The following is a 23,565-nucleotide window of genomic DNA, read 5'->3' as shown; positions in this document are numbered from 1 at the left end:
CACAGTCAAGTAAGTCTTGTCATTGAAACTTCTGTAGTAGACCATCTATAGACACATGTACTACACAGTCAACAAAGTCTTGTCATTGAAACTTCTGTAATAGACCATCTATAGACACATGTACTACACAGTCAACAAAGTCTTGTCATTGAAACTTCTGTAATACACCATCTATAGACACATGTACTACACAGTCAACTAAGTCTTGTCATTGAAACTTCTGTAGTAGACCATCTATAGACACATGTACTACACAGTCAACTAAGTCTTGTCATTGAAACTTCTGTAAAACACCATCTATAGACACATGTACTACACAGTCAACTAAGTCTTGTCATTGAAACTTCTGTAGTAGACCATCTATAGACACATGTTCTACACAGTCAACAGAGTCTTGTCATTGAAACTTCTGTAATACACCATCTATAGACACATGTACTACACAGTCAACAAAGTCTTGGCATTGAAACTTCTGTAGTAGACATCTATAGACACATGTACTACACAGTCAACAGAGTCTTGACATTGAAACTTCTGTAGTAGACCATCTATAGACACATGTACTACACAGTCAACAAAGTCTTGTCATTGAAACTTCTGTACTACACCATCTATAGACACATGTACTACACAGTCAAGAAAGTCTTGTCTTGAAACTTCTGTAGTAGACATCTAAAGACACATGTACTACACAGTCAACAAAGTCTTGTCATTGAAACTTCTGTAGTAGACCATCTATAGACACATGTACTACACAGTCAACAGAGTCCTGTCATTGAAACTTCTGTAATACACCATCTATAGACACATGTACTACACAGTCAACAGAGTCCTGTCATTGAAACTTCTGTAATACACCATCTATAGACACATGTACTACACAGTCAACAGAGTCTTGTCATTGAAACTTCTGTAATACACCATCTATAGACACATGTACTACACAGTCAACTAAGTCTTGTCATTGAAACTTCTGTAGTAGATCATCTATAGACACATGTACTACACAGTCAACAAAGTCTTGTCATTAAACTTCTGTAGTAGACCATCTATAGACACATGAACTACACAGTCAACTAAGTCTTGTCATTGAAACTTCTGTAAAACACCATCTATAGACACATGTACTACACAGTCAACAAAGTCTTGTCATTGAAACTTCTGTAGTAGACCATCTATAGACACATGTACTACACAGTCAACACAGTCTTGTCATTGAAACTTCTGTAATACACCATCTATAGACACATGTACTACACAGTCAACAAAGTCTTGTCATTGAAACTTCTGTAGCAGACATCTATAGACTCATGTACTACACAGTCAACAGAGTCTTGTCATTGAAACTTCTGTAGTAGACCATCCATAGACACATGCACTACACAGTCAACAAAGTCTTGTCATTGAAACTTCTGTAGTAGACATCTATAGACACATGTACTACACAGTCAACAGAGTCTTGTCATTAAACTTCTGTAGTAGACATCTATAGACACATGTACTAAACAGTCAACAAAATCTTATCATTGAAACTTCTGTAGCAGACCATCTATAGACACATGTACTACACAGTCAACAGAGTCTTGTCATTGAAACTTCTGTAGTAGACCATCTATAGACACATGTACTACACAGTCAACAAAGTCATGTCATTGAAACTTCTGTAGTAGACATCTATAGACACATGTACTACACAGTCAACAGAGTCTTGTCATTGAAACTTCTGTAGTAGACCATCTATAGACACATGAACTACACAGTCAACAAAGTCTTGTCATTGAAACTTCTGTAGTAGACATCTAAAGACACATGAACTACACAGTCAACTAAGTCTTGTCATTGAAACTTCTGTAAAACACCATCTATAGACACATGTACTACACAGTCAACAGAGTCCTGTCATTGAAACTTCTGTAGTAGATCATCTATAGACACATGTACTACACAGTCAACAGTCTTGTCATTAAACTTCTGTAGTAGACCATCTATAGACACATGTACTACACAGTCAACAGAGTCTTGTCATTGAAACTTCTGTAGTAGACCATCTACAGACACATGTACTACACAGTCAACAGAGTCTTGTCATTGAAACTTCTGTAGTAGACCATCTTTAGACACATGTACTACACAGTCAACAAAGTCTTGTCATTGAAACTTCTGTAATACACCATCTATAGACACATGTACTACACAGTCAACAAAGTCTTGGCATTGAAACTTCTGTAAAACACCATCTATAGACACATGTACTACACAGTCAACAGAGTCCTGTCATTGAAACATCTGTAGTAGATCATCTATAGACACATGTACTACACAGTCAACAGAGTCTTGTCATTAAACTTCTGTAGTAGACCATCTATAGACACATGTACTACACAGTCAAGAAAGTCTTGTCATTAAACTTCTGTAGTAGACCATCTATAGACACATGTACTACACAGTCAACAAAGTCTTGTCATTGAAACTTCTGTAATACACCATCTATAGACACATGTACTACACAGTCAACACAGTCTTGTCATTGAAACTTCTGTAGCAGACATCTATAGACACATGTACTGCACAGTCAACAGAGTCTTGTCATTGAAACTTCTGTAGTAGACTATCTATAGACACATGAACTACACAGTCAACAAAGTCTTGTCATTGAAACTTCTGTAGTAGACATCTAAAGACACATGAACTACACAGTCAACTAAGTCTTGTCATTGAAACTTCTGTAAAACACCATCTATAGACACATGTACTACACAGTCAACAGAGTCTTGTCATTGAAACTTCTGTAATACACAATATATAGACACATGTACTACACAGTCAACAAAGTCTTGTCATTGAAACTTCTGTAGTAGACATCTAAAGACACATGAACTACACAGTCAACTAAGTCTTGTCATTGAAACTTCTGTAGTAGACCATCTATAGACACATGTACTACACAGTCAACAAAGTCTTGTGATTAAACTTCTGTAGTAGACCATCTATAGACACATGTACTACACAGTCAACAGAGTCTTGTCATTGAAACTTCTGTAGTAGACCATCTATAGACACATGTACTACACAGTCAACAAAGTCTTGTCATTGAAACTTCTGTAATACACCATCTATAGACACATGTACTACACAGTCAACAAAGTCTTGTTATTGAAACTACTGTAATGGACCATCTATAGACACATGTACTACACAGTCAACTAAGTCTTGTCACTGAAACTTCTGTAGTAGACCATCTATAGACACATGTACTACAAAGTCTTGACATTGAAACTTCTGTAGTAGATCATCTATAGACACATGTACTACACAGTCAACTAAGTCTTGTCATTGAAACTTCTGTAGTAGACCATCTATAGACACATGTACTACACAGTCAACAAAGTCTTGACATTGAAACTTCTATAGTAGACATCTATAGACACATGTACTACACAGTCAACAAAGTCTTGTCATTGAAACTACTGTAATAGACCATCTATAGACACATGTACTACACAGTCAACAGAGTCTTGTCATTAAACTTCTGTAGTAGACCATCTATAGACCCAGTACTACACAGTCAACAAAGTCTTGACATTGAAACTTCTATAGTAGATCATCTATAGACACATGAGCTGACATTCAGTGTTTTTGTTAATGTGACAGTGTATCTACTGAGTTGACTATCTACTGAGCTGACTGTATATCTACTGAGTTCACTGTATATCTGACCGCCTCAGTGGTCTAGTGGTAGAGCGTCCGCCCGGAGAGTGGAAGGTCCGGGGTTCGATCCCCGGCTGCGTCATACCAAAAGACGTTAAAAGATGGTACTTGTTGTTACCATGTCTGGCGCTCGGCTTTAAGGGGCTAAAACAAGGACTGGTCGGTTGGAGTCAGTATACTGTATCTGAGTAAGGTATTCATGCTAAACTGCGGCATGGTATCTCAGTGGGCTAGCACTATAAATCGGCATCAGTCCGGACTAGTACCAGCAGCCACACAAACACACACGTACATGCACGTCGCTATATAAGTGCAATAATCTTGGACGCGACGTTAAACCAAATTTCACCTCACCTCACTGTATATCTACTGAGTTCACTGAATATCTACTGAGTTCACTGTATATCTACTGAATAGACTGTATATCTACTGAGTTCACTGTATATCTACTGAGTTCACTGTATATCTACTGAATAGACTGTATATCTACTGAGTTGACTATCTACTGAATAGACTGTATATCTACTGAGTTCACTGAATATCTACTGAGTTGACCGTATATCTACTGAGTTGACTGTATATCTACTGAGTTGACTGTATATCTACTGAGTTCACTGTATATCTACTGATTTCACTGAATATCTACTGAGTAGACTGTATATCTACTGAGTTCACTGTATATCTACTGAGTTCACTGTATATTTACTGAATAGACTGTATATCTACTGAGTTGACTATCTACTGAATAGACTGTATATCTACTGAGTTGACTGTATTCCACTGAATAGACTGTATATCTACTGAGTTGACTGTATATCTACTGAGTTCACTGTATATCTACTGAATAAACTGTATATCTACTGAGTTGACTTTCTACTGAATAGACTGTATATCTACTGAGTTCACTGTATATCTACTGAATAGTCTGTATATCAACTGAGTTGACTATCTACAGAGTTGACTGTTTATCTACTGAGTTGACTGTATTCCACTGAATAGACTGTATATCTACTGAGTTGACTGTATATCTACTGAATAGTCTGTATATCAACTGAGTTGACTATCTACGGAGTTGACTGTTTATTTACTGAGTTGACTATCTACTAAATAGACTGTATATCTACTGAGTTCACTGTATATCTACTGAATAGTCTGTATATCAACTTAGTTGACTATCTACGGAGTTGACTGTTTATCTACTGAGTTGACTGTATTCCACTGAATAGACTGTATATCTACTGAGTTGACTGTATATCTACTGAATAGTCTGTATATCAACTGAGTTGACTATCTACGGAGTTGACTGTTTATCTACTGAGTTGACTGTATTCCACTGAATAGACTGAATATCTACTGAGTTGACTGTATATCTACTGAATAGTCTGTATATCAACTGAGTTGACTATCTACGGAGTTGACTGTTTATCTACTGAGTTGACTGTATTCCACTGAATAGTTTGTATATCTACTGAGTTGACTATCTACTGAGTTGACTGCAGGGTTCGCCCTGACGCAGAAAACCTGCGTATTTGACGCATAAATAATTGAAAATACGCTAAAAATATTTTCTACTGCATCAGTGTTGACGCAATGAAACAGCCATTACAATTAGTAAACTGAGACCTTTCCGTTTGTCAGAAAGAAAATACAGATCCCTCGTTACAACGCTACCTTCGGGGTCCAAATAATTGATGAGCCTTATAGATGATCAGCGGTTAACTCTTTCAACACTGTAGGCCGGTTTTCGGCCAAGAAGCATCGAGTCCCCAGACACCGTAAGCGGGTTAACTGGCCAAGCCGTAGTCACGTCAAAATAGTATATATTTTTATGGACCTACCTGTAATATCATTCATTTATTAAATCTATCACATTTCACAATGTCTGAAATACGTATTCCATTTCAATTTATAATTTTTTATCGATAAATTAAAAAATTATTCACTATTTCCCCGCGATGTTATTGAAAATAACATTCTCGGACACACATTTCGACAACAGGTCCGCATCGAACATGTCAAAGAGCAAAATAAAGAGGTTCTAAACAAATCTTTAAATATATTATACAAAGTAATAAATAAAATCAACAAAAATATATCTCAAAGTAATCAAGCTTACACCTAAGTTATTATTTCCATCTTTTTGTGCGATCGGGTGTAATATAAGACATCTCGCCTTTCGTCGCCTTGAATTCTCGGCTCGGACACGATGTTTAATGCAAAAATATATGCGTGAAAAATCTTTGTCACAGCTCGTAACCTAGCACGATACATTCACGAAGTTCCATATTTTTAATATGTATCGTGATTTCCTGCTTAAAACGTTCAGAATAACGATTTAACAAAAACCTTTCGCCAACTTCTGGAATTTATCAAACACGAGCTTGGTATCACAGCTGTAATTTGATTGGCTGCCTTAGGTCAGGTGCTCAAAATTGACCAATCGCGAAACTTGTAGCAGATTTCGGCAAGAAAGCGTCATTGGAAATCAATTTTATTCCAATGAAATCGCTTGTTATAAAAACGGAAAAAAACAGCCGATGTTACGAGCGTGTAGATAAAGAAATAAGCTTACTAGCGATGTGTCATTTGCCATTCTTCGACGAACGTGTTATTCATAAGAAGCCTCGAAAACGGGGGTATTTCTTCATGTTACTGAGCGGACATCGGGAAATGGGTATAATTCTTTTTAAAATGATTTTCCAATTACGTAAACAATGAAAATAAAACAGAAATAGGTAAGTGGATTTTATGAAATCTTATATTTGCAGAAAATCGTCAAGTTTTCGCTTCCTTGGTCCTTAATCTGGATGTTAACAACGTATTAGCTTACATTTTTTATTTACAACGAACTTAATTAAGTTGTAAATGCATTATTTTATATAATGTGAAAAACATAACTTTCATATTTATAAACCATAGGATCAGACCTTTCAAATGGTGTATAACATGTAGTGGCAAATATATTTTACAAGCAGGTATTTTCTTTGATAAATGTTGGCTTCATCTATCACACAAGAGTCTCTGGGAACTCGGTGTCCCAGCAGTAAACACTTCTGTTTGACTGGTGTTGAAAGAGTTAACGAAGGTCGAGTCGCAGGTGGTAGACGACCAACACAACAGTATACATGCTCTGCCTAGTACCTATCACGATCTACGTTGCACTTTTCACAGTTTCCAAAAAGATTAGAATAGAAGTTATTTATGATTCATAGTGTAAAAAAAGATTTATCGAGTATTAGGCCCAATATACTTGACTTTGTGAATCAAAGATATTTATGTTACAGTTAAAATAATGAAGAATATAAAAAGTTAAAATCTTACCTTGTTTATGTTTACTTAATTTTTCATCCTGATAGCGAGATTCTGAGATTAGTTAATATGACTCCCCAAAATTGATGAATGACTCCTAATCTGAAAAGTTGGGGGTCATAATGACTCCCAATTTTTAATGTCTAGGGCAAACCCTGTGACTGTATATCTACTGAGTTCACTGAATATCTGCTATCTACTGAGTTGACTGTATATCTACTGAATAGACTGTATATCTACTGAATAGACTGTATATCTACTGAGTTGACTGTATATCTACTTAGTTGACTCTATATCTACTGTGTTGACTGTATATCTACCTAGTTGACTGTATATCTACTGAGTTGACTGTATATCTACTGAGTTCACTGAATATCTACTGAGTTGACTATCTACTGAGTAGACTGTATATCTACTGAATAGACTTTATATCTACTGAGTTGACTGTATATCTACTGAATTGACTGTATATCTACTGAGTTGACTGTATATCTACTGAATTGACTGTATATCTACTGTGTTGACTGTATATCTACTGAGTTGACTGTATATCTACTGAGTTGACTATCTACTGAGTAGACTGTATATCTACTGAATAGACTGTATATCTACTGAGTTGACTGTATATCTACTGAGTTGACTGTATATCTACTGAGTAGACTGTATATCTACTGAATAGACTGTATATCTAATGAGTTGACTGTATATCTACTGAGTTAATTGTATATCTACTGAGTTGACTGTATATCTACTGAGTTGACTGTATATCTACTGAATAGACTACATCTACTGAGTTCACTGTATTTCTACTATGTTGGCTGTATATCTACTGAGTAGACTGTATATCTACTGAATAGACTGTATATCTACTGAATAGACTGTATATCTACTGAGTTGATTGTATATCTACTGAGTTGACTGTATATCTACTGAGTTGACTGTATATCTACTGAATAGACTACATCTACTGAGTTCACTGTATTTCTACTGTGTTGGCTGTTTATCTACTGAGTTCACTGTATATCTACTATGTTGACTGTATATCTACTGAGTTGACTACATCTACTGAATTGACTGTATATCTACTGAGTTGACTATCTAATGAGTTGACTGTATCTAATGTGTTGACTGTATATCTACTGAATAGACTGTATATCTACTGAATAGACTGTATATCTAATGAGTTGACTATCTACTGATTTGACTGTATCTACTGAGTTGACTATATCTACTGAATAGACTGTATATCTAGTGAGTTGACTCTATCTAATGAGTTGACTGTATATCTACTGAATAAACTGTATATCTACTGAATACACTGTATATCTACTGAGTTGACTGTATATCTACTGAATAAACTGTATATCTACTGAATAGACTGTATATCTACTGAGTGGACTGTATATCTACTGAGTTGACTGTATATCTACTGTGTTGACTGTATATCTACTGAGTTGACTGTATATCTACTGAATTGACTGTTTATCTACTGAGTTGACTATCTACTGAGTTGACTGTATCTAATGAGTTGACTGTATATCTACTGAATAGACTGTATATCTAATGAGTTGACTATCTACTGAGTTGACTGTATTTCTACTGTGTTGGCTGTATATCTACTGAGTTCACTGAATATCTACTGTGTTGACTGTATATCTACTGAGTTGACTATATCTACTGAATTGACTGTATCTAATGAGTTGACTGTATATCTACTGAATAGACTGTATATCTAATGAGTTGACTATCTACTGAGTTGACTGTATCTACTGAGTTGACTATATCTACTGAATTGACTGTATCTAATGAGTTGACTGTATATCTACTGAATAGACTGTATATCTAATGAGTTGACTATCTACTGAGTTGACTGTATCTACTGAGTTGTCTATATCTACTGAATAGACTGTTTATCTAGTGAGTTGACTCTATCTAATGAGTTGACTGTATATCTACTGAATAAACTGTATATCTACTGAATAGACTTTATATCTACTGATTTGACTGTATATCTACTGAATGGACTGTATATCTACTAATGCTGACCTGCAAGTAGAAGCATCTTGGGAACAGGGCAAGACAGAAACTTCTGTGACAGTCCCTCAAACCATCCTGCAAACAGACACATGGTACAATCTCCACTAGCCTGTAAACAGACACATGCTACAATCTCCACCAGCCTGTAAACAGACACATGGTACAATCTCCACCAGCCTGTAAACAGACACATGCTACAATCTCCACCAGCCTGTAAACAGACACATGCTACAATCTCCACAACCTGTAAACAGACACATGGTACAATCTCCACCAGCCTGTAAACAGACACATGCTACAATCTCCACCAGCCTGTAAACAGACACATGGTACAATCTCCATGAACCTGTAAACAGACACATGGTACAATCTCCACCAGCCTGTAAACAGACACATGCTACAATCTCCACCAGTCTGTAAACAGACACATGCTACAATCTCCACTAGCCTGTAGACCGACGCATGCTACAATCTCCTACAGCCTGTAGACCGACACATGCTTCAATCTCCTACAGCCTGTAAACAGACACATGCTACAATCTCCTACAACCTGTAAACAGACACATGCTACAATCTCCACCAGCCTGTAAACAGAGACATACTACAATCTCCACCAGCCTGCAAACAGCCACATGCTACAATCTCCACAGCCTGTAAACAGACACATGGTACAATCTCCTACAGCCTGTAAACAGACACATGGTACAATCTCCACTAGCCTGTAAACAGACACAAATTACAATCTCCATCAGCCTGTAAACAAACACATGCTACAATCACCACCAGCCTGTAAACAGACACATACTACAATCTCCACCAGCCTGTAAACAGACACATACTACAATCTCCACCAGCCTGTAAACAGACACATGGTTCAATCTCCACCAGCCTGTAAACAGACACATGCTACAATCTCCACCAGCCTGTAAACAGACACATACTACAATCTCCACCAGCCTGTAAACAGACACATACTACAATCTCCACCAGCCTGTAAACAGACACATGGTACAATCTCCACCAGCCTGTAAACAGACACATACTACAATCTCCATTCGCCTGTAAACAGACACATGGTACAATCTCCACCAGGCTATAAACAGACACATACTACAATCTCCATGAGCCTGTAATCAGACACATGTTACAATCTCCACCGGCCTGTAAACAGACACATGTTACAATCTCCACCAGCCTGTAAACATACACATGGTACAATCTCCACCAGCCTCTAAACAGACACATGCTACAAACTCCTACAGCCTGTAAACAGACACATGCTACAATCTCCACCAGCCTGTAAACAGACACATGCTACTATCTCCACCAGCCTGTAAACAGACACATGCTACAATCTCAATAACCTGTAAACAGACACATGCTACAATCTCCACTAGCCTGTAAACAGACACATGCTACAATCTCCATGAGCCTGTAAACAGACACATGCTACAATCTCCTACAGCCTGTAAACAGACACATGCTACAATCTCCACCAGCCTGTAAACAGACACATGCTACAAACTCCTACAGCCTGTTAACAGACACATGCTACAATCTCCACCAGCCTGTAAACAGACACATGCTACTATCTCCACCAGCCTGTAAACAGACACATGCTACAATCTCCACAACCTGTAAACAGACACATGCTACAATCTCCACTAGCCTGTAAACAGACACATGCTACAATCTCCACTAGCCTGTAAACAGACACATGCTACAATCTCCACAGCCTGTAAACAGACACATGCTACAATCTCCACCAGCCTGTAAACAGACACATGCTACAATCTCCACCAGCCTGTAAACAGACACATGCTACAATCTCCATGAGCCTGTAAACAGACACATGCTACAATCTCCACCAGCCTGTAAACAGACACATGCTACAATCTCCATGAGCCTGTAAACAGACACATACTACAATCTCCACCAGTCTGTAAACAGACACGTTACAATCTCCACCAGCCTGTAAACAGACACATGCTACAAACTCCTACAGCCTTTAAACAGACAGATGCTACAATCTCCACAACCTGTAAACAGACACATGGTACAATCTCCACTAGCCTCTAAACAGACACATGCTACAATCTCCACCAGCCTGTAAACAGAAACATGCTACAATCTCCACAACCTGTAAACAGACACATGCTACAATCTCCATGAGCCTGTAAACAGACACATTCTACAATCTCCACAACCTGTAAACAGACACATACTACAATCTCCACCAGCCTGTAAACAGACACATGCTACTATCTCCACCAGCCTGTAAACAGACACATGCTACAATCTCCACTAGCCTGTAAACAGACACATGCTACAATCTCCACTAGCCTGTAAACAGACACATGGTACAATCTCCATGAGCCTGTAATCAGACACATGTTACAATCTCCACAACCTGTAAACAGACACATACTACAATCTCCATGAGCCTGTAAACAGACACATTCTACAATCTCCACAACCTGTAAACAGACACATGCTACAATCTCCACCAGCCTGTAAACAGACACATTCTACAATCTCCACAACCTGTAAACAGACACATGCTACAATCTCCACCAGCATGTAAACAGACACATGTTACAATATCCACCAGCCTGTAGACCGACACATGTTACAATCTCCACCAGTCTGTAAACAGACACATTCTACAATCTCCACAACCTGTAAACAGACACATGCTACAATCTCCACCAGCATGTAAACAGACACATGTTACAATCTCCACCAGTCTGTAAACAGACACATGTTACAATCTCCACCAGCCTGTAGACCGACACATGTTACAATCTCCACCAGTCTGTAAACAGACACATGCTACAATCTCCACCAGCATGTAAACAGACACATGCTACAATATCCACCAGCCTGTAGACCGACACATGTTACAATCTCCACCAGTCTGTAAACAGACACATGCTACAATCTCCACCAGTGAGGGAAAGCACTCTATAGACTATTATTCAGGCTACACAAGTTGACTGTTGTCATTTATAGTTACAGAAGATGCTAGATGCCATGTAGTAGCAGCTATTAGAGCACACTGCTGAAGCCTCTGTAAAGTGGGCTGCAGATCTCTACAGATCTATATATGTAACTTGTCTAGTAGAGTTGCTACACATGGTGTACACTTCAAGAACTATCAGTATAACATAGTCTACAAGCAAGGCCTATTTGAAATCTGTCTTTAACAAGAATGTGAGAGGGAGCTTACCTTTCCAAAACTGTTCTGTCTTTGATAAATCTATTCTCCACGTGTAGCTGCTACTGCTCTGAAAGACAAGTAAATTAAAACTACACTCTATAATTACTGTTGAAATAAATGCTATGTAATGCTTTGTAGACTGTCTGCTAGACTCCTACAAAGGCCTATATCCTTTCTTTGAGAGGCATTTAGAAGTTTGAGTACTAAGTAAGGAAAAGATATAGGGAAGAAGAACTTCTTTAATACAATTAGGAGCGACGTTTCGGTGTCAGCCTTACAGTCTACCACCTCTCACCTGCCCTCCCTGTACAGCACTCCCCCCACCCCTACATCAGCCTTACACTCTAAAACACACAACCACCTTCATCAACCTTACAGTCTACCCCCTCACACCTGCCCTCCCTGCACAGCACTCCCCCCACCCCTACATCAGCCTTACACTCTAAAACACACAACCACCTTCATCAACCTTACAGTCTACCCCCTCACACCTGCCCTCCCTGCACAGCACTCCCCCCACCCCCCCCCACCCCTACATCAGCCTTACACTCTAAAACACACAACCACCTTCATCAACCTTAGTCTACCCCCTCTCACCTGCCCTCCCTGTACAGCACTCCCCCCCCCCCCCCCCCCCCTACATCAGCCTTACACTCTAAAACACACAACCACCTTCATCAACCTTACAGTCTACCCCCTCTTACCTGCCCTCCCTGTACTGTCACCCTGCCCTCCCTGTACACCGAACAAACCCTCCTTGTACACCAACCCTGCAACACCTGTACACCCGTCCTGCCACACCTGTACAACCACCCTGCCCTCCCGGTTCACCCCACCTTGCCCTCTCTATACACCCACCCTGCTCTCCCTGTACACCCAGCCAGCCCTCCCTGTACACCCACCCTGCTCTCCCTGTACACCCAACCAGCGCTCTCTTTCCACCAACCCAGCTCTCCCTGAACACCCACCCTGCCACACCTGTACACCCAACCAGCCCTCTCTTTCCACCAACCCAGCCCTCCCTATACCCCCACCCTGCCACACCTGTACACCCACCCTGCTCTCCCTGTACACCCACCCTGCTCTCCCTGTACACCCAACCAGCCCTCCCTATACCCCCACCCTGCCACACCTGTACACCCACCCAGCCCTCCCTATACCCCCACCCAGACACACCTGTACACCCACCAAGCCATACCTGTACACCCACCCTGCCACACCTGTACACCCACCCAGCCCTCTCTGTACACCCACCCTGCTCTCCCTGTACACCCACCCAGCCCTCTCTGTACACCCAACCTGCCCTCCCTGTACACCCATCCTGCCACACCTGTACACCCATTGTGCCATATCTGTACACCCACCCTGTCCTCCCTGTGCAACCACCCTGCCACATCTGTACACCCATCCTGCCATATCTGTACACCCACTCTGGAACACCTGTACACCCATCCTGCCATATCTGTACACCCACCCTGCTCTCAATTAAACCCAACGAGCCACACCTGTACACCCACCCTGATCTCCCTGTACACCAATCTTGCTCTCCCTGTACACCCACCCTCTCTGTACACCAACCCTGCCCTCCCTGTGCATCCACTTGGCCCGCCATGTACCCCCACCCTGCCACACCTGTACACCCGTCCTGCCACACCTGTACACCCACCCAGCTCTCCCTGTACACCCAACCAGCCCTCTCTTTCCACCAACCCTGCTCTGCCTGTACCCCCACCCTGCCACACCTGTACACCCACCCTGCTCTCTCTGTACACCCAACCAGCCACACCTGTACACCCACCCTGCCAACTTGGCCCTCCCTGTGCACCCATCTGGCCACATCTGTAAACCCACCCTTCTCTCCCTGTACACCAACAGTGCCACACCTGTACACCCACCCTGCCCTCTCTGTACACCCACCCTACTCTCCTGTACACCCACCCTGCCCTCCCTGTACACCCTCCCTGTACACCCACCCTGCTCTCCCTGTACACCCACCCTGCCCTCCCTGTACACCCACCCTTCCCTGCCCTCCCTGTACACCCACCCTTCCCTGCCCTCCCTGTACACCCACCCTGCCCTCCCTGTACACCCTCCCTGTACACCCACCCTGCCCTCCCTGTACACCCACCCTTCCCTGCCCTCCCTGTACACCCACCCTTCCCTGCCCTCCCTGTACACCCACCCTGCCCTCCCTGTACACCCTCCCTGTACACCCACCCTGCCCTCCCTGTACACCCACCCTTCCCTGCCCTCCCTGTACACCCACCCTGCCCTCCCTGTACACCCTCCCTGTACACCCACCCTGCCCTCCCTGTACACCCACCCTTCCCTGCCCTCCCTGTACACCCACCCTTCCCTGCCCTCCCTGTACACCCACCCTGCCCTCCATGTACACCCACCCTGCTCTCCCTGAACACCCACCCTGCTCTCCCTGTACACCCACCCTGCCCTCCCTGTACACCCACCCTGCTCTCTCTGTACACCAACCCTGCCCTCTCTGTACACCCACCCAGCCTTCCCTGTACACCCACTCTGCCCTCTCTGTACACCCAGCCTGCTCTCTCTGTACACCCAACCAGCCACACCTGTACACCCAACCAGCCACACCTGTACACCCACCCTGCCATATCTGTACACCCAACCAGCCACACCTGTACACCAGCCCAGCCACACCTGTACACCCACCCTGCTGACTCTGTACACCCACCCAGGCCTCCCGGTGCACCCACCCTGCCATACCTGTACACCCACCCTGCCATACCTACACCCACTCTGCCATATCTGTACACCCACCCAGCCCTCCCTGTACACCCATCCAGCGATACCTACATCCACCCTGCCATACCTACACCCACCCTGACATACCTACACCCACCCTGCCATACCTGTACACCCACCCAGCCCTCCCTGTACACCCACCCAGCCCTCCCTGTACACCCACCAAGCCCTCCCTGTTGACCCACCCAACCATGCCTGTACACCCACCCAGCCATACCTGTACACCCACCCAGCCATACCTGTACACCCACCCAGCCATACCTGTGGTTGTGTAAAGGAAGCCTGGGGTGGATGGAGTGGGGGTCCACCACTCTCTTCCTCATCTTCCTCCTGTATGGAACCAATAGAAGATGGAGACTCTTCATGCATGTGCTCCAGCTCAGATGATGCTGTCTCATTAGTATCAGACCTGGAACAGTTACAATGGTTTGATGACCCAGTGGGACACTAGACATGACACTAGACATAACATCCCAGTGTGACACTAGAGGTGACATCCCAGTGTGACACTAGGAATGACACTAGACATGATGCCCCAGTGCAACACTAGACATGACACTAGACATAACATCCCAGTGTGACACTTGAGGTGACATCCCAGTGTGACACTAGACATGACACTAGACATAACATCCCAGTGTGACACTTGAGGTGACATCCTAGTGCGACACTAGACATGACACTAGACATAACATCCCAGTGTGACACTTGAGGTGACATCCCAGTGTGACACTAGGAATGACACTAGACATGATGCCCCAGTGCAATACTAGACATGACACTAGACATAACATCCCAGTGTGACACTAGAGATGACATCCCAGTGTGACACTAGACATGCCACTAGACATAACATCCCAGTGTGACACTAGAGGTGACATCCCAGTGTGACACTAGGAATGACACTAGACATGATGCCCCAGTGCAACACTAGACATGACACTAGACATAACATCCCAGTGTGACACTAGAGGTGACATCCTAGTGTGACACTAGACATGACACTAGACATGATGCCCCAGTGCAACACTAGACATGACACTAGACATAATATCCCAGTGTGACACTAGAGGTGACATCCCAGTGTGACACTAGACATGACACTAGACATGATGACCCAGTGCGACACTAGACATGACACTAGACATAACATCACAGTGTGACACTTGAGGTTACATCCCAGTGTGACACTAGGAATGACACTAGACATAATGTCCCAGTGCAACTCTAGACATGACTTTCAGTGCGTCACAAAACATTATATCCCAGTGACACTAGACATGATGTCCCAATGCACACCAGACATGACTTACAGTGCTTCACAAAACATTATATCCCAGTGACACTAGACATGATGTCCCAATGCAACACCAGACATGACTTTCAGTGCTACACTAAACATGACATCTGAGTGTGACACTAGATATGATGTCCCAGTGCAACACTAGACATGACTTTCAGTGCGTCACAAAACATTATATCCCAGTGACACTAGACATGATGTCCAAATGCAACACCAGACATGACTTACAGTGCTATACTAAACATGACATCTGAGTGTGACACTAGACATGAAGTTCCAGTGCGACACTAGACATGATGTCCACGTGTGACACTAGACATGACATTAGAGATGACATCCCGGTGTGACACAAGACATGATGTCCCCGTGCGACACTAGACATAACATCCCAGTGTGACGCTATATGTTATGTCCCAGTATGAAACTAGCTAGATGTCCCAGTGTGACACAAGACATGACATTCAAGTGGGACACAAGAGATTACATTCCAGTGTGACACTAGACATGACATCCCAGTGTGACACTAGAGGTGGTGTCCCAGTGTGACACTAGCTAGATGTCCCAGTGACACTAGACATGACATCCCAGTGTGACACTAGACATGACATCCCAGTGTGACACTAGCTAGATGTCCCAGTGTGACACTAGACATGACATCCCAGTGTGACACAAGACATGATGTCCAAGTGGGACACGAGAGATTACATTCCAGTGTGACACTAGACATGACATCCCAGTGTGAAACTAGCTAGATGTCCCAGTGTGACACAAGACTTGACATCTCAGTGTGACACTAGACATGACGTCCCAGTGTGACACTAGACGTGACATCCCAGTGTGACACTAGACATGACATCCCAGTGTGAAACTAGCTAGATGTCCCAGTGTGACACAAGACTTGACATCCCAGTGTGACACAAGACATGACATCCCAGTGTGACACTAGACGTGACATCCCAGTGTGACACTAGCTAGACGTCCCAGTGTGACACAAGACTTTACATCCATGTGTGACACTAGACATGACGTCCAAGTGGGACACGAGAGATAACATTCCAGTGTGACACTAAACATGACATCTGAGTGTGACACTAGTCATGATGTTCCAGTGAGACACAAGACATGATGTCCCATTGCGACACTACACATGATGTCCCAGTGCAACACTAGACATGACTTTCAGTGCTTCACAAAACATTATATCCCAGTGACACTAGACATGATGTCCCAATGAAACACCAGACATGACTTACAGTGCTACACTATACATTATATCCCAGTGACACTAGACATGAAGTTCCAGTGTGACACTAGACATGATGTCCACGTGTGACACTAGACATGACATTAGAGATGACATCCCGGTGTGACACAAGACATGATGTCACCGTGCGACACTAGACATAACATCCCAGTGTGACGCTATATGTGATGTCCCAGTATGAAACTAGCTAGATGTCCCAGTGTGACACAAGACATGACATCCCAGTGTGACACTAGACATGATGTCCAAGTGGGACACGAGAGATTACATTCCAGTGTGACACAAGACTTGACATCCATGTGGGACACTAGACATGATGCCCCAGTGCAATACTAGACATGACACTAGACATAACATCCCAGTGTGACACTAGACATGACACTAGACATGATGCCCCAGTGCAACACTAGACATGACACTAGACATAACATCCCAGTGTGACACTTGAGGTGACATCCCAGTGTGACACTAGACATGACACTAGACATAACATCCCAGTGTGACACTTGAGGTGACATCCTAGTGCGACACTAGACATGACACTAGACATAACATCCCAGTGTGACACTTGAGGTGACATCCCAGTGTGACACTAGACATGATACCCCAGTGCAACACTAGACATGCCACTAGACATAACATTCCAGTGTGACACTAAACATGACATCTGAGTGTGACACTAGACATGATGTCCCAATGCGACACTACACATGATGTCCCAGTGCGAAACCAGAAGTGACATCCCAGTGCGAAACTGAATGTGGCGTCCCAGTGCACCACTAGACGTGACGTCCCAGTGTGAAACTAAACATGATGTCCCAGTGTGACACTAGACATTGAGTCCCAGTGTGACACTAGGCATGATGTCTCAGTGTGACACTAGGCATGATGTCTCAGTGTGACACTAGACATGGGGTCCCAGTGTGACACTAGGCTTGATGTCTCAGTGTGACACTAGGCATGATGTCTCAGTGTGACACTAGGCATGATGTCTCAGTGTGACACTAGACATGGAGTCCCAGTGTGACACTAGGCATGATGCCTCAGTGTGACACTAGGCATGATGTCTCAGTGTGACAATAGACGTGACGTCCCAGTGTGACAATAGACGTGACGTCCCAGTGTGACACTAGACATGATGTTCTAGTGACACAAGACATGAAGTTCAAGTGCGACACTAGGCATGATGTCCCAGTGCGACACTAGACATGATGTCCCAGTGCGACACTAGACATGATGTCCCAGTGTGACAATAGACGTGACGTCCCAGTGTGACACTAGACATGATGTCCTAGTATTACACTAGACATTATGTCCCATTGACATAAGGCATGAAGTTCCAGTGCGACACTAGATATGATGTCCCAGTGTGACACTAGACATGATGTCTCAGTGTGACAATAGACGTGACGTCCCAGTGTGACACTAGACATGATGTCCTAGTATTACACTAGACATTATGTCCCATTGACATAAGGCATGAAGTTCCAGTGCGACACTAGATATGATGTCCCAGTGTGACACTAGACATGATGTCCCAGTGACACAAGACATGAAGTTCCAGTGCGACACTAGACATGAAATTCCAGTGCGACACTAGATATGATGTCCTAGTATGACACTAGACATTATGTCCCAGTGACACAAGGCATGAAGTTCCAGTGCAACACTAGACATGATGTCCCAGTGTGACAATAGACGTGACGTCCCAGTGCGACACTAGATATGATGTCCTAGTATGACACTAGACATTATGTCCCATTGACATAAGGCATGAAGTTCCAGTGCGACACTAGATATGATGTCCCAGTGTGACACTAGACATGATGTCCCAGTGACACAAGACATGAAGTTCCAGTGCGACACTAGACATGAAATTCCAGTGCGACACTAGATATGATGTCCTAGTATGACACTAGACATTATGTCCCAGTGACACAAGGCATGAAGTTCCAGTGCAACACTAGACATGAAGTTCCAGTGCGACACTAGATATGATGTCCCAGTGTGACACTTGACATGACACTAGAGATGACATCCTAGTAGGACACAAGACGTGATGTCCCAGTGTGTCACGAAACATGATGTCCCAGTGCGACACTAGATATAACATCCTGAGCGACACTAGACATGATGTCCAAGTGTAACACAAGACATTACATCCCAGTGTGACACTAGGCATGACGTCCCAGTGCAACGCTAGACATGATGTCCCAGTGCAACACTAGATGTGACATCCCAGGGGCGACACTAATCCTGCTTGTTACCTCTTCACCTGCCCGACCATCGACACTCTCGCAGAGTCCACGTTCCTGATCTGACCTGTCCTCACACTGAAACAACACACATCTTCAGGGGTTACAACACAAGCACATCGTAGTTCTTCAACACTTTCAGAAACAAATATTATACACTTGATCCCTTGACAAGCCGAAAACACATAAATTATGTCCAGTTTAATGATCTTATGTCTTATTTGAATCAATTTTTTTTCATTATTTTTATCATGCTGTGTCAGCTTACAGTAGGAGAAAACATCAATGTCCTGATTGGTATGCACTATGTTCTTCTATCACCCATGTACACAGAAGGGTGTAGGAGCAATGTGTGTCATTTTCAGCAAGCTCATGAATTGAGGCCGGGGAGATCTCATGGATGTCAACTGAAACCTACTCTGTGCATGACCTTTGTGCAAACGTTACCATTGCCTGATGTTAAAGCAATTTATAGATCAGGAAGCCATAAGCAATTGACACATGTTGTACACATTGTTAAGGGAGAAACATTGGTCCATTGTGCTATAAGCTGAGTGATCCCTGGTCTGAGCACTTGCTGGTCTCCCTCTCACTGGAACCAAATCTTTGCCTGCCTTGATGGCGAGTCTCCACCCCACAGCAGCTACATGTCCCCGCGTGTGATGAAGGAATGTCGGGCATACAACCTGTGATGTATTGACAGTGCAATATCATAATGTTGTTGAGTGTATTCCACTTACACCCACTCAATGGCCTGTTCCAGAGACCTGAAGGACTTGGGCCGACCTCGGAGGAAACTCTGCATGCTGTTGAGGGCATCTAGAGCTGTACCTGTTCAACATAGAACTATGAGACATCTAGAAGTGTACTTGTTTAACATAGAACTATGAAACATCTAGAGCTGTACCTGTTCAACATAGGACCATGACACATCTAGAAGTGTACCTGTTTAACATAGGACCATGACACATCTAGAAGTGTACCTGTTTAACATAGGACCACGACACATCTAGAGGTGTACCTGTTCAACATAGGACCATGACACATCTAGAAGTGTACCTGTTCAACATAGAACTATGAGACATCTAGAAGTGTACCTGTTTAACATAGAACTATGAACCATCTAGAGCTGTACCTGTTCAACATAGAACTATGAAACATCTAGAGCTGTACCTGTTCAACATAGGACCATGACACATCTAGAGCTGTACCTGTTCAACATAGAACTATGAGACATCTAGAAGTGTACCTGTTCAACATAGAACTATGAAACATCTAGAGCTGTACCTGTTCAACATAGGACCATGACACATCTAGAGCTGTACCTGTTTAACATAGGACCATGACACATCTAGAGGTGTACCTGTTCAACATAGGACCATGACACATCTAGAGCTGTACCTGTTTAACATAGGACCATGACACATTTAGAAGTGTACCTGTTTAACATAGGACCATGACACATCTACAGCTGTACCTGTTTAACATAGGACCATGACACATCTAGAGCTGTACCTGTGTAACATAGGACCATGACACATCTAGAAGTGTACCTGTTTAACATAGGACCATGACACATCTAGAGCTGTACCTGTTTAACATAGGACCATGACACATCTAGAGCTGTACCTGTGTAACATAGGACCATGACACATTTAGAAGTGTACCTGTTTAACATAGGACCATGACACATCTAGAGCTGTACCTGTTTAACATAGGACCATGACACATTTAGAAGTGTACCTGTTTAACATAGGACCATGACACATCTACAGCTGTACCTGTGTAACATAGGACCATGACACATTTAGAAGTGTACCTGTTTAACATAGGACCATGACACATCTACAGCTGTACCTGTTTAACATAGGACCATGACACATTTAGAAGTGTACCTGTTTAACATAGGACCATGACACATCTAGAGCTGTACCTGTTTAACATAGGACCATGACACATCTAGAGCTGTACCTGTTTAACATAGGACCATGACACATCTAGAGCTGTACCTGTTTAACATAGGACCATGACACATCTAGAAGTGTACCTGTTCAACATAGGACCATGACACACCTAGAAGTGTACCTGTTTAACATAGGACCATTTCAGGAAATATATCATGTACAACCTTTGACCAAGTTATTGTGTTCCCAGTACATCCCAAACAATTATCAAGTCGTTGGTCCCAAGGTAGGACCGATGTGGAGTTTTGCTTACCCTCGACAACATCAATGACACACAGTCCAATGAGTGATGGTATCAAATCCCTCACTGCAGAGTGCACAGCTATAGCTCCTCCCATGCTGGAATATAGAAGAAGCGATGGTTAAACACAGTGCACCAACAGAGCCCATGGTTAAACACAGTGTACCAACAGAGCCCATGGGTAAACACAGTGCATCAACAGAGCCCATGGTTAAACACAGTGCATCAACAGAGCCCATGGGTAAACACAGTGCACCAACAGAGCCCATGGTTAAACACAGTGCATCAACAGAGCCCATGGTTAAACACAGTGTATCAACAGAGCCCTAGGTTAAACACAGTGCATCAACAGAGCCCATGGGTAAACACAGTGCATCAACAGAGCCCATGGTTAAACACAGTGCATCAACAGAGCCCATGGTTAAACACAGTGTATCAACAGAGCCCTAGGTTAAACACAGTGCATCAACAGAGCCCATGGTTAAAAACAGTGCATCAACAGAGCCCATGGTTAAACACAGTGTATCAACAGAGCCCAAGGTTAAACACAGTGCACCAACAGAGCCCATGGGTAAACACAGTGCACCAACAGAGCTCATGGTTAAACACAGTGTGTCAACAGAGCCCATGGTTAAACACAGTGCATCAACAGAGCCCATGGGTAAACACAGTGCATCAACAGAGCCCATGGTTAAACACAGTGTATCAACAGAGCCCATGGTTAAACACAGTGTATCAACAGAGCCCATGGTTAAACACAGTGCACCAACAGAGCCCATGGTTAAACACAGTGTATCAACAGAGCCCATGGTTAAACACAGTGTATCAACAGAGCCCATGGTTAAACACAGTGCATCAACAGAGCCCATGGTTAAACACAGTGCATCAACAGAGCCCATGGTTAAACACAGTGCACCAACAGAGCTCATGGTTAAACACAGTGTATCAACAGAGCCCATGGTTAAACACAGTGCACCAACAGAGCCCATGGTTAAACACAGTGTATCAACAGAGCCCATGGTTAAACACAGTGTATCAACAGAGCCCACGGTTAAACACAGTGCATCAACAGAGCCCATGGTTAAACACAGTGCATCAACAGAGCCCATGGTTAAACACAGTGCATCAACAGAGCCCATGGGTAAACACAGTGCATCAACAGAGCCCATGGTTAAACACAGTGTATCAACAGAGCCCATGGTTAAACACAGTGCATCAACAGAGCCCATGGTTAAACACAGTGTATCAACAGAGCGCATGGTTAAACACAGTGTATCAACAGAGCCCATGGTTAAACACAGTGCATCAACAGAGCCCATGGTTAAACACAGTGCATCAACAGAGCCCATGGTTAAACACAGTGCATCAACAGAGCCCATGGGTAAACACAGTGCATCAACAGAGCCCATGGTTAAACACAGTGTATCAACAGAGCCCATGGTTAAACACAGTGCATCAACAGAGCCCATGGTTAAACACAGTGAAT

General features: G+C 43.1%; 1 protein-coding gene across 2 annotated transcripts in view; it reads right to left on the bottom strand.

The window, feature by feature from the left end:
* The window catches only part of LOC124124995 (protein phosphatase methylesterase 1-like), a 69,610-nt gene that overhangs the window by 26,800 nt on the left and 19,245 nt on the right, over positions 1–23,565 (bottom strand). For both annotated transcript variants that reach the window (XM_048381062.1, XM_048381063.1), the window contains exons 7-12: positions 22,092–22,177; positions 20,615–20,705; positions 19,887–19,952; positions 15,314–15,461; positions 12,284–12,341; positions 9,064–9,129 (exon numbers count right to left, since the gene is read on the bottom strand). In XM_048381062.1, coding sequence (XP_048237019.1) covers positions 9,064–9,129; positions 12,284–12,341; positions 15,314–15,461; positions 19,887–19,952; positions 20,615–20,705; positions 22,092–22,177 — 515 coding nt within the window. The remainder of the gene's footprint in view (positions 1–9,063; positions 9,130–12,283; positions 12,342–15,313; positions 15,462–19,886; positions 19,953–20,614; positions 20,706–22,091; positions 22,178–23,565) is intronic.

The sequence above is a fragment of the Haliotis rufescens genome, unplaced genomic scaffold (genome assembly GCF_023055435.1).
Source record: "Haliotis rufescens isolate VD_foot unplaced genomic scaffold, xgHalRufe1.0.p SCAF_35, whole genome shotgun sequence".
NCBI classification, from domain to species: Eukaryota; Metazoa; Mollusca; class Gastropoda; order Lepetellida; family Haliotidae; genus Haliotis; species Haliotis rufescens.
This window is presented reverse-complemented; position numbering and strand designations above follow the sequence as displayed.